The 12,984-nt window shown below is 37.9% G+C and overlaps 1 protein-coding gene across 3 annotated transcripts in view; it reads right to left on the bottom strand.

Annotated features, from left to right (window-relative positions):
* Positions 1 to 12,984, bottom strand: part of Ubap1 (ubiquitin associated protein 1) — a 59,542-nt gene that overhangs the window by 13,641 nt on the left and 32,917 nt on the right. For 2 of the 3 annotated variants that reach the window (XM_010619223.2, XM_033759057.1), the window contains exons 3-4: positions 6,794 to 6,918; positions 262 to 1,182 (exon numbers count right to left, since the gene is read on the bottom strand). In XM_010619223.2, the coding sequence (XP_010617525.1) occupies positions 262 to 1,182; positions 6,794 to 6,918 (1,046 nt within the window). The remainder of the gene's footprint in view (positions 1 to 261; positions 1,183 to 6,793; positions 6,919 to 12,984) is intronic. The other variant, XM_033759058.1, reaches the window with a different exon arrangement.

Here is a 12,984-nt window from a genome sequence, read left to right as displayed (position 1 = left end):
TAGATGCTCAATCCCAACAATGCAAACAAAACAAAACAAAACAAAAAAAACCCCACAAAATAATTAACCAGGCCAGTTTCAAAACTAATAACCTTCGTTCTCAGGTAAATAACTAGAATTACATATAGTCACATAACCAATTCAATTTACCATGCCCAAATTTGCCCCCAGCCTTGAAAAAAGAATGTGAGGAAGGCCAGTGCTAGCAGAATGTAGAAATCTTTGAAACTTTTACTTAGGGGAACAATTTAAAAGACTTACTGTGGGACCTGCATTTGAAGGTGATGATTCTTCTGTGCACAGAGACAAAACAGACAGGGAAGGCATGTGGGATGTCAGAGTTGGCACCTCTGTGCCACTATCCAAGTTCAAAGCTGAAAGCCCAAGAGCATGGTCCCCATTGATCTCACTGGCACTGCTTTGGGGAGAAGGCTTTAAGGAATTTCGGAACGTGCCACTGCGGAGGCAGGATGTGCTATGGAAAGTGCTCGCGAGCTTGACTGTCTTCTGACTGCTGTCATCAGAGTCAAGTTTGGGAAAGGACAGAGATCTGATATTGCTTACTGTAGGGATAGGAGGAAGGGACACTTTGGAAGACAGCGACATCTTTTCACAGTTGCCTAACTGTGGTAAAGTTATAAAGCCATTGGGTTTATGAAGAGGCTTGAAGTCCAGGGTTGCCTGCTCCAAGGACGCCAAGACCTCCTCATCCTGTAACACAGACCCAGAGCTGCCTCTGGGCAAGTTATTGTCCAATAACTGAGCCATAATGGGTCCAGTGGTTCCTACCAAAATGTTTCTCAGCTCCTCCTTCTCATCAATAGTTTTTAACTCCAGATTATCAAATGGGTCTTCTTCACATTCAAAGTCAGCAGGATTGAAATCGGCCTTTGTGTGAGGTGGGCTGAGAACTTTCTCTTTCATGGCACTACTGCTGACCCGAGTCGGAGTGAGGATGTTGTTGTGCTGTAAGCTGGCAAGGATAGGGTTAATAGGAGGTGGCATAGTGGCTGTACTGTGAGTCTTGGAGAAGCTCATTTTGCTGTCACCCTCTGGGCCACTCTTAGAATTCACTTTAGCTTCTGCTTCCTCAGCCTTGCTCTCTGCTTCCTGCTGGGCTTCTTGAATTTTCTTAACATCTTCAGCCCACTCAATTGTTTTCTTTTCCAAGGAGAAGTCATACTGCAAAGATACAGCAGAGAATGGAGGTATGAATCCAGGTGGCTGCCCTTCCCAACCCAGTTCACTCCTTCCTCACTTTTACAAAAGACAAATAGTCCAGGCAGCAATTAGGGCGTGTGCAATAATCCTCACTCAGGAAGACTGAAGCTTCCAAAGTCTTTATATGACTGAACCCACTACGCTCCCAGATTACTTCTAGAAATTAACTAGAGAGCTCCCACTGCTCCTAATCCCATATACTAGGCAAAATGGGCCTTGCCACTTCCTTTGGCCCCACTCTCTTTGAGCCATTTTCCTCCCTAGAATTATTTGAGGATCACACAATTTAGCCACTTCCTCTATATAAAGTTCTTCCCATGCTTTCTTCTAAAATCTTACAGCACTGGCAGAGCATGGTGGTTGCACAACAGTAATTCCAGCACTCAGGAGGCTGAGGCAGGAGGATCACTACAACTTCGAGGGCAGCCAGGGCCACACAGTAGTTCAAGGCCAGCCCAGAATACACAGCAGACCGTGTCTCAAAAAAAAAAACAAATAAAAATAATTTTTAAGGGGCCGGGGATTTAGCTCAGTGGTGCTATCACCTGCCTTGCAAGTTCAAGGTCCTGAGTTTGATCCCTGGTACCAAAAATAGTAATAATGATGATGATAAAACAACAATATTTAAATAAAATCTTACAGCATTTGTCTCTATTAAGTCATCTGATCCCAGATACATGTGACCACAGGTAGCTTTAATATGTAATTCCTAATATTTTCCCAACAGTATCACAAGCCTCTTGAGGGCAACAACCCTATTATAAACCTTTTTTGGATCTCTATTATCTAGCACTATGTCCTAAATATATCCCATGCCCAGTAATGACAACTTCTAACATTTGAGAATGCTAAGAAACATAAGGTATCTATCACACATAATAATAATAATAATAAATGGTGTATACTTTTTTTCACTCCTTAGATTTTTCTCAGCCCTTAAACTAATTCTTCTTATCCTTACTTTATTGGGGCTATGCCCACAGGTCATAAAGTTGCTATGTGGTAGAACCTGGCTTTGAACTCAAACAGTCTGCCTACAGATTCTATGGTCTTAAACCACTATCAACTAGAGAATAATGAACAGGTTGTACTCAAAATACAGGAAATCTAGACATGGGGCTAGGAGTGTGGGTAAGTGGTAAATTAAAAAAGGAAAAACACAGATATATGTAGATTAAGTTTTAACAGAGCAAACTGGACAAGTACTCTCTTTATGGTTCCTTAACAATAATGTAAGTAAAATTCAATTTACAAAACTTTTATTAACATATTTAAAAGTACAACTACTATATAAAACAAAATTCACACAGAAGAAAAAAGTCTCTGGCATTAGCTCTGAAGCACTAGAGCTAAACAATGTCTGTATGCATGTTAGAGACTGGAAATGGGGAAAATAGAAGAAAGAGGCCTAACATGTTAAGACAAGCTACCAAATGAAGAAATCCAACAAGAAGCTCTGGCCATGCTCAAGCGTTTAGCTTCAAACAGCACAGAGGAAGCCTAAAGTGCATACATCAAGATAATTTAAATCTCTGAGCCAGGTGCTGTGTCCTAAAAAGATAAATGGGGGACCACTGTGATTCCACCTCTGACGGAATAGTGAGAAGACAGCACTGGGCAAAGACTGCTGCTACCAACTGAGGGAAACCCATTTTTGCAACCCATTACCTCCAATAAAAACTACTGTGAGGCCAGAGATTTAGCTTAGTGGCACTGCGCCTGCCTCACAAGTGCAAGGTCCTGATTTCAATCTCTGGTACAAAAAACAAAAACTGCTATGCCCAACTTGCCACTACCTATAAACACAGGTCTCTTAAGTTTTACTTAAAGAATTGGAAATTTCTTTCCTTTTCTAGTAAATTTTTACTGAGTTTTTCTTTGGTTCTTCTTTTCTTTTCATTTTTGGTGGTAGTGGAAACCAAACTCAAGGCACTCCACCCTGAGCTTGCCCCCTACTCTTTTTTTGAGACAGGGTCTAAGTCACTAAGTTGCCCACGCTGACTTGTGATACTCCTGCCTCAGTCTCCCAGACTGCTGCGATTAAAGGCATGTGCCACCATGCCTTTTCTATTTGTTTCTACTAAACTAATGTAGAATACATGGAACCCTGAGAAAAACACACTGGGGGGAAAAAAGCAGAAATATTAAAGTAAACAGAATGATGTAGTTTGGGAGTATACTAATAACAGCAGCAAGCATTCATGAAGTACCAGAAACCAGCATAAGCATTATAATGCTGTTAAACAAAAAGTTCTCACAGGACCCAGTAATTCCACTCCTGTGCTTAAACCCAAAAGAACTGAAAACATATTACCACAAAAGCTTGTATATAAATGTTCACAGCAACATGATTCATAATACAGCAATCAAAAAAGTAGAAACTACCAAAATATCCGTCCACTGATGAATATACAAAATGTGGTATCCATACAAAGTCAGCCCATAAAAATGAAGTACTAAGATGTCACTTCATTCATATAGACAGATAAGCCCATAAAATATTATGCCTAAGTGAAACAAGCCAGTCACAAATGCTACATGCACATTGTTGCGACAGAAAGGAGCCCAATGGTTGCCAGGGGGTAGGGGGAGGGGATGAGGGAGTGACTGCTAGGGGTAATGGGGTTTCTTTTTAGAGAAAAGAAAATGTTCTGGAATTAAACAGCAATGATGTGCCAGGGATTTAGCTCAGTATTCCGCTGCCTGTCTCGAAAGCACAAGGACCAGAGTTTGATCCCCAATACCAAAAAAAAAAAAGCAATGCATTCACATAACTTTGAATATACTAAAAACCACTGAATTGTATAGCTTAAGAGGATAAATTTCATGGCATGTGAATTATAAATCAATAAGACTATTTTTAGGCCACTGTGTTCTCTCTTGCATGGATGGCCCACCCTCATGCTATAGAGTGTACTTCTTTTCCTACTTTTACTTAGCCCAAATTTGCTGTGCAGAGTGTGTTTCCTTTTCTACCTTTAATGAAACTTTGCTACCATTAAATATATGGTTTTTTTTTAAATATATATTTTTTGTTTGTTGTTTTTTTGGTACTGGGGATCAAACTCGGGTCCTTGTGCTTGTGAGGCAGGCGGCAGAACCACTGAGCTAAATCCCGGCCCTTAATATATATTTTTTAAATTCAAATAAAAGTAACTGCAGGCATGTAGCTCAGTGGTAAGAGTTCTTGCCTAGCATGCACAAGGCCCCAAAATAAATGAAATGGGGAAAAAAAACCCCACTGAACTTCTACACCATGATTATTCACAGCATACAGACTATGGAAGATAGAATACTTTTAAAGTAACATGGAAATAAAAGCCTTAGTGAAACCCCCAGAAACAAGATTTCTTTCCCAGCAAATTGTATTTTTAAAAAATCAAGCTCTTAAGTCAAAGGAAGATGTATCTGAGTAGTATACTGTATGGCAGTCTAAACCATAAGCACCTTTAAGATAGTGATTAAGGGCTTTATGTTTATCCTCAGTACCCAGCAAAGGATCTCTCAAAAGCAGGTAATCAATAAATGTGTATTAAAGGAAGAAGAAACACACAACTATTTGCTGCTTTCAAGAAGAAATTCAGTGATTTACATAACTTGAGTTTTGCTGCCGGGCGTGGTGGTGCACACCACCTGTAATCCCAGCGCTCGGGAGGCTGAGGCAGGAGGATCACTGTGAGTTCAAGACCAGCCTGGGCTACAGAGTAAGTTCCAGGTCAGTCTCAACTACATACTGAGACCCTGTCTCAAAAAACCAAAAAATTTAGGAGGCTGAGGCAGGAGGATCGCTATCAGTTTGAGACCAGCCTGAGCTACATAGTGAGTTCCAGGTCAGTCTCAACTACATATTGAGACCCTGTCTCAAAAAACCAAAAAAAAAAAAAAAAAACCAAAAAATTTATGTCCCCCAATCATGTTAGTGCATAAAATCAAGTGCCTTTTTGATTGGAAATTCTACTGGTAATTTGTCCCACAGATGTGAAAAAAGGAGATGAAGGCTGCTATGGCTTCAAAAAAAAAAAAAAAAAAAAACAAAATATAAACTGAGTTGTTGTATTTTTTTTTGGTACAGGGGATCGACCTCGGACCCTGCACTTGCAAAGCAGGCAGCGGAATCACTGAGAGAAATCCCTGGCCCTACACAAACTGAGTTTTAAAGATGAGAAATCATATTGTTATCAGTACTGTACACAAAGAGAAGTAATTTAATGGTTACTCACTGTTACCAATAAAAAAATTATCAGGCAAACAGAATAAGGAAAAACTTTATAAAGTAATCCATTATTTCTTCTAGGCCAATGAAATCGCCACTCACAAGAAGAGTATCATATTCAAAAATATCTAATGATGATGGCATTCATGTAATCACAGCACTGGGGAGACTGAGGCAGGAGGACTGCCATGAGTTTGAGGCCAACCTGGGTGAGGATGAACTACATAGCAAGACCATGTCTCACAAAAATTTTTAAAAAACCTAAGCTGTTCATCATTATTGGCCATTAAGGAAATGCAAATCAAATCCCAAATGAGAGACAATTTCACACCCATAAAATGTATTAAATAAAAAAAGACAAGGGTTGGGACATAGCTCAGTGGTAGAGCATCTGCCTAGCATGCACAAGGTCCTGGTTTAATCCTCAGCACCAGAAGAGTCAGAGAAGACACTTAAGAGTTGGCAAGAATGTAGGGAAACTGGAACCAGCCTGCAGTACATGTGGGAATGCAAAATGCTGTTGCTAACCAGTGTGGAATATAGTCTTACAGTTCCTCAAATCGTTAAGAAGCCCTTGAGGAAATAGCGTTTAAACACAGTCTAAAAGAGTAAGTAGATTTTAGTAGATAGCTGTTAGTATGAGAAACAGAAGAATATTGCAGGTAGAGATAGTAGCTCATGGAGAAAAGCAGGATACCATATAAGATAACTCCACAAATTACTGGTAACCTGGTTTGGAGGGAACAAGGAGAGGAACTAAGGTGTTCTATCATAACCCTTATGCCCATACTTAATACAATAATGACTGATGAATCAGTGCATATGTCTGAATAGTCTTGAACAGGTATGTGACAATTTATAATTTTAAGAATATCCTTCTAGAAACAATGTGGGAAAGTAGAAGGAAAATGTTGCCAGCAGAGGGGTCAATTAAAGAGGCTACTGCAATTGCCCAGGTGAAAAATAAGGTAGGGCTGAAACAGAATGAGAGACATAGCAAAAGAAAAATATTATCTAACTTTAGAGACAGAGAAGATAATAACATTAATAAAGAGAAAAGAGGCAAATAAGCAAGCTAGATGGGCAATGAGGACTTGTTTTGTTCAAGGCAGAGAGCCCCAGAAATATACAATCTAACATATCAAACAAGTGTATAAAACACACATATAAACAGCCATGTGATGTGTGTGCACATATGTATGTGTGTACATATGTAACAAACAGTGTGGGCTAGGCAATAACAAGAGCTATGAGAAATACACATAAGATGTAGAAGATCTTTTGCTATTTCACTATATATCAAATTCTTATTCTTTAATTTTTAAACGCACTAAACTTTAACTAAAAATCACCACTTACCTGTACTTCTCTGACAACCTGCAAACAATCAGGCAAGGAGAAGCCAATAGGTAGACCAACTTTAGCTGGTGTTTTGAATTTGTCTCCTATCTTAAATGGGACATCATCAAGGTAACTGAAAGTCCCTATAATCAAAAATAAAGTAAAAAATATCAGCAAAGAACTTTATTATTTGTTTTGCTATAATCTTATGACTATGGATACACATTAATTTATGCTATCCTAAGACTAGAAGTTACAAAAAGTTCCTGTTCCAGCCTCTTACCTTCTCCTGATCCTAGATCTCTGAGGAAATAGAACTTTAGTCTACTTGATTTTACTGGAGTTTTCAATTTTATTTAGTTTAAGTGTCAAAGGACTCACAACAGCCTAAAAGGCTTCCCCATGGCCCACAAGTTCTGCCCTCATGTCCTAAAGTCATATTCTGGCTCAGCGCACTAAGACATGGAGACCTCTGTTCTCAATGATGACAGTTTCAACTAGCCAAAAAAATTCTGTACTGGCTATTCCTTCTCTCTGGAATGCTCTTTCCCTGGCTATGCACCTCATTCTTTCACTTCCTTCAAATCTTTGTTCACACATTACCTTTCCACTGAGGCTTACCTCAATACTTAAAATTACTGCCCTACCCTCACTATAATACTTACATCTCACCATCTAACTTTTCCTCACAACATTTACCACCTTCTAATCATATTATAACTGACTTTTTATTATATTTATTATCTATCTTGCTTGGTGGAATATTAAATTTTACTCTCCCTTATTAATGATGTAGTCACAATCCTACACAGTAATACCTGACACATATCAGACATTGGATATTACTACTGAGTCAATAAGTAGTCTCCTCACAATGGAGCCTCCTTTATTTGGAGTTCTCCAGGTTTAGTTTTTAGTATAAAAACTAATCTATTACATTCTAGAACCATGTGCAGGTTCTACTGTGGGCATGCTGGGGATCAAACCCATGGCCTCTCATATACGAAGCACAAACTCTACCACTGACCACCACCCCCAGTGGAGACATATTTAAGCAGCATAGCACTTAAAAGGGAAAAGGATAACCAGACAAAATCATGGGAATCTGAACAGAACTGTCAAGAAGTCATAAGCTATGCACAACTAAACGGCTTTAATCCTTCAGTGGTTCTCTACCTATCCTAAATGAACAACAGAGAAAGACCAGGAATGATAATCAACTTTAGTGTCACAGAAAAAGAAAGTACCTCTTGTATATCACTCTTACTAGCTAGTGCTATATTCCAAACTGGACTAATCCTTTTCTGAACTAATCTATAGAGAACTAACGTATTGGCAGAACCATCATGGACAATAAACACTGTTGATAAAATAAATTTTGCTTTTTCAGTGTGGGGTGTAGTGGTGCACTCTTATAATCCCAGCACTCAGAAGGCTGGGAAGGATCACTGAGAGTTCAAGGCCAGCCTGAATTATAGAGGAAGACCTTGTCTCAAAAAAACAAAAATTAACTGATTACTTTTGCTTTTGCAGTATTAGCAGCTAGTAAAACAAAGTTTATATACGGACTCTACACTACCACTGCATTTTCTTGGGTATTCATGAACAAAGAATAAAGCAATTCCATGAAGACACCTTTTGGTCTAAGGACTTTTCAGATGAAGACTTATCAAATCAAAATACATTTGATATTGTCTCATTATTTCTATTTCCTAAGACAGACATTCTTCTGATACCAAAAATACTCTACCAAGAAAGCCTCTGCTCCTTATCCTTAAGGGAAAGAAGCCTCTCTTTCCCATCTAACTTTTATCAAAAATTTAAACAAGTTGGGCATGGTGACCTATACCTGTAATCCCAGCAGCATTCTGGCAGGCTGAGGCAAGAGGATCCAAATCCAACCTAGGCAACTTAGTGATTTATGAGACCTTGTCTCAAAATGGAAAATTTTTTTTTTTAATTTTATTGAGTTTATTGGTACATTTAGGGATACAGTACAGTTACATTCATTGTTGGGATCATGTACCTTTACATGTCAAGTCTTGATTCTCATTTTTTCCCCTTACCTCTGACCTCCCTTCACCCCCTCCTCCCCTCCCCATCTACAAACACTTTATTTTCATCTTTTCATTCTCTCACATTTTTTTTTCCCTTTTTGTTCTTCCCCTATGCATCACACCTTCGCTACACCTTTAGCTCCTTTCTTCCCATTTCTAAATGTCAGTAATCTTATTAGAATCTTATGCATTGTTGCAGAATATTCACACCAGGGAAACTATTTGGTATTTACACATGTGGGACTTATTTATTTTACTTAGGAGTATATCTTCAATATGTATCCATCAAAATGGAAAATTTTAAGGGCCAGGGATTTATAGCTCAGTGCCGCTACCTACCTCACAAGCAGAAGGTCCTAAATTCAATCCCCAGTACCCAAAAAAAAAAATTTTGTAAAGGGACTCAGGATATAGCTCAATGCAATGGCCCTGTGTTCAATCCCTAATACTCTCCTCCCAAAAAAGAGAAAAACTGAACTCTCACTCATACAACTAGCAAATTAATTCCACAACTATCTTCCATTTAGTGATTTTTCTGTGGCATAATCCCAAATTATTAACACTCAAGGAAATTTTCTAAATGTGATCATTCTTTTATAGGTGCTATTTTCTCAATTTTAATGCCTATCATTATCCTTACCTCTGTTTATTTACATATTCATAGTTCCTTAAGAATAAACTTAAGAACAATTCCCTTTTCATTCTCAGATCACTCAGTTCATACCACCTCCTCAGGACTATTTAATGATTTATTTCCTGGGGGTGGGGGTGTAACTCAGTGGCAGAGTACTCACCTAGCATGCACAAGACCCTGGACTGGAAGGAAAAGCAGAAGGCAGGAAGTGAAGTGGGGGGAGGAGAGAAGAGAAAAGAAGTGGAAAGGAAAACAAAATTTGCTTATTCTCTCCCAGGGACTCTAAGCAAAAATATGAGCTTTCCTTAACAGTGGAGAAATACTTCATATCTATATCTTCTAAATAAAGATAACATGTGGCAGATGAGAGTTGAATAAAGAACAAAGAAGATACACTTTTATACTTTTATTCCACTGTCACCCCTCCCCAACTTTCATTTGATTGATTTTTTTTTAATTCAAAATGAATTGCCAAAAATGAGATGTATTCATAAAAGGGTGTTTTGAAAAAATAAAAAAAAAATTAAAGGGTGTTTTGTTTTTTTGGTACCAGGGATTGAACTCAGGACCTTGTGCTTGAGGCAGGTGGTGGCATCACTGAGCTAAATCCCCAGCCCATAAAAGCATATTTTTTAAACACAGTACTATACAAAACACATGCACATGTCTAAGATTCTGGATAAAGTCATAAAAATATATCAGGTGACCTACCACCACCAAAATAAAAAATAGCAGGTGCCATCACAGCTTGCCAACTGTTTTTGTTAACATTGGAACCCTCTAGGCACTTATAAGAAGGTGAACAGCAAAGTGCTTTTTAATTTTAAAAATTTATCTGTTTTCTATGATAACAGAAATGTTACTGAAAGATTCTAATTTTTGTTAGGGCCCTGATAATCTGGAAACAAAGCTGGAATTGTAGCACTAAAAAGAGTTAGAATTTAAGTTCAAATTAAGTCTTTTGCTAAGCATGGTAGCACATGCAGCAGTCAGAAGACTGACACAGTAAGATAGACTGCTGTAAGTTCGAGGCCAGCCTGGGCTACAAAGTGAGTTCCTACAGAGACCTACTGAGTTACCTACCTACTGAGACTGCCTCAAAAAAAAATTTTTTTTTCATTTAGTTAAACTGGATCATCTGTGTGACATAACTACTAGGAAAAAATCTTATATGTAATAACAAACATTTGATATATAAATGTAAGAAAATTTGACTACAACAATACTAACTGTATTTCCTAAAAGAACAGTCCTACTGTAGATTGGTGGTTGGGAGTTGGATAGGAGGGGTAGAATGGGCTCCCACAAAAAAGTAAGGATATGCTAAGGATATCTGAGCCAAATAAGAATGTTCTTCAAAAAAGATGTTTTAAGTCAGGCATAACTGCATGCCTGTAACTCATGCCTGTAACTATTCAAGAGGCTGAAACAGGAGGATCACGAGTTCAAGGCTAGATTGAGCCATTTAAAGAGTCCCTGTCTCAAAATTTAAAAAATAAAATCCAAAATTTAAAAGACTGAGGATATAGCTCAGTGGCAGAGTACCAAAGTACCATACCCCACCCCCGCAAAAAAGGAGTTCTGCTTCCTCACCTAACTTTCCATTAGGAAACTACTGCATTGTGATTTACCTCAACAGACTCATATTCTATAAATTGAACTAGGTCTAGGCTTAGGGACAGGTAAGATCAGGGAGCACACCTTCAAACATCTGCTGCTTCCTTTTATTCCCACCTATTACATACAGGGACCTGCTTTAAAAAGTAGTTTCTTTTACTAACAAAGCCAATGCTAAGGTGACCTTTTAAAGGCCTTAGTCCTTTAAAAGTTCTATTAACAGGTAATGAGCAACAGTGTGACTACTGGGAGGAGGAGATGAAGTATTTAGAAGAACAGCTGGGGATAGAACTGAGTGGTAAAGCACTTGACTACCATGCTCAAGTCCCTGGATTAAATCTCCAGTACCGCAAAACAAAAATAAACAACAAAAAAAAAGACATGCTAAAAGAAAGAAACTTTTTTGAATAATGAAGACCACCATAAGTACCATTAATGATAATCCTGTGAAAATTAGAAAAAATATTTTTCTCAATTTTTGGTTCTTTTGGTAGTTCTGAGGATAGAAACCTGAACTTTGTACATGCTAGGTAAACACTCTACCTCTAAGCTACATCCTCCATAGGTTAGCCAGGCTGGCCTTGAACTCCAGATCCTCTTACCTCAGCCTTCCAGATAGTTGAGATTATAGGCATGTGCCACCATACCAGGCTAGAAATCATCTACTTTTATCCATCCTATCAGAATATCTACTTAAAACTATCAATTTCTTTCATTTCTCAATTTAATTTTTTTTCAGCTTTAATTGAGTTTACTGGTACATTTTAGGTATACAGTACAGTTACATTCATTGTTGGGATCTTGTACCTCTACATGACAGGTCTTGGTTCTCATTTTTTCCCCTGTCCCTGCCCTCCCCCTTCACCCCCTCCTTCCCTCCCCATCTACAAACACTTTATTTCCTTCTTTTCATTATCACACATTTTTTTCTTTTCCCTTATTACCCTTCCCCCTACCCATCCCACCTTCCCTACACCTTTAGCCCCTTTCTTCCCATTTCACAATGTCAATAATCTTGTTAGGATCTATGTATTATTGCAATTTATTCACACCAGAGAAACTATTCGGTATTTACACGTGTGACTTATTTATTTCACTTAGGAGTATATCTTCAATAGGTATCCATTTTCCTATGAATGAATCTATTTTCTCATTCTTTATGGCTGAGTAATATTCCATTTTATAGAAAAACCACATCTTCTTTATCCAGTTTCCAACTGAGGGGCAAATTGGCTGTTTCCAAGTTTTAGCTAATTTTTTAACAAATTCAATAAAGTTAATAATCACATGTACCATATACCTTAGCGATACAGCTAAACAATTTTCTGACTTACCCCAAAGATCTTATACTACTGAATATCTTAAATTTCTTCCTTAAATGTCTGAGCTTACCACATCTTCTTTATCCAGTTTCCAACTGAGGGGCAAATTGGCTGTTTCCAAGTTTTAGCTAATTTTTTAACAAATTCAATAAAGTTAATAATCACATGTACCATATACCTTAGCGATACAGCTAAACAATTTTCTGACTTACCCCAAAGATCTTATACTACTGAATATCTTAAATTTCTTCCTTAAATGTCTGAGCTTATTTTCCTAAACTCAGATATGAAAAAGAAAATAGATCTCTGATGACTATGGCAGTAGGGATTACTGAAGCCAGGTCTCTGCACATCATTTTGCATCCATAGTATACAAGACAGCTGAATGTTTAATGGCTTAGGATAAATTCTAAGAAAACTTTGTTCTGTTTTCTTTCTGAAATCCTGATACGCTTCTGATCCTGTGCCTTGCCTGTTTTTCTGAAAATATATACTGTACAATTCAACAATGAGGGGCAGAGGGGAGAAATTTCTAATAAAAAGGAACAACTGGATTATGTTTACTTCATTTTATTTTGT

This window comes from Fukomys damarensis, unplaced genomic scaffold, assembly GCF_012274545.1.
Source record: "Fukomys damarensis isolate Sample0158 unplaced genomic scaffold, DMR_v1.0_HiC HiC_scaffold_36, whole genome shotgun sequence".
In the NCBI taxonomy this organism is placed as follows: domain Eukaryota; kingdom Metazoa; phylum Chordata; class Mammalia; order Rodentia; family Bathyergidae; genus Fukomys; species Fukomys damarensis.
Note: the sequence above shows the minus strand (reverse complement) of the source record. Positions and strands in the feature narration are given on the sequence as shown.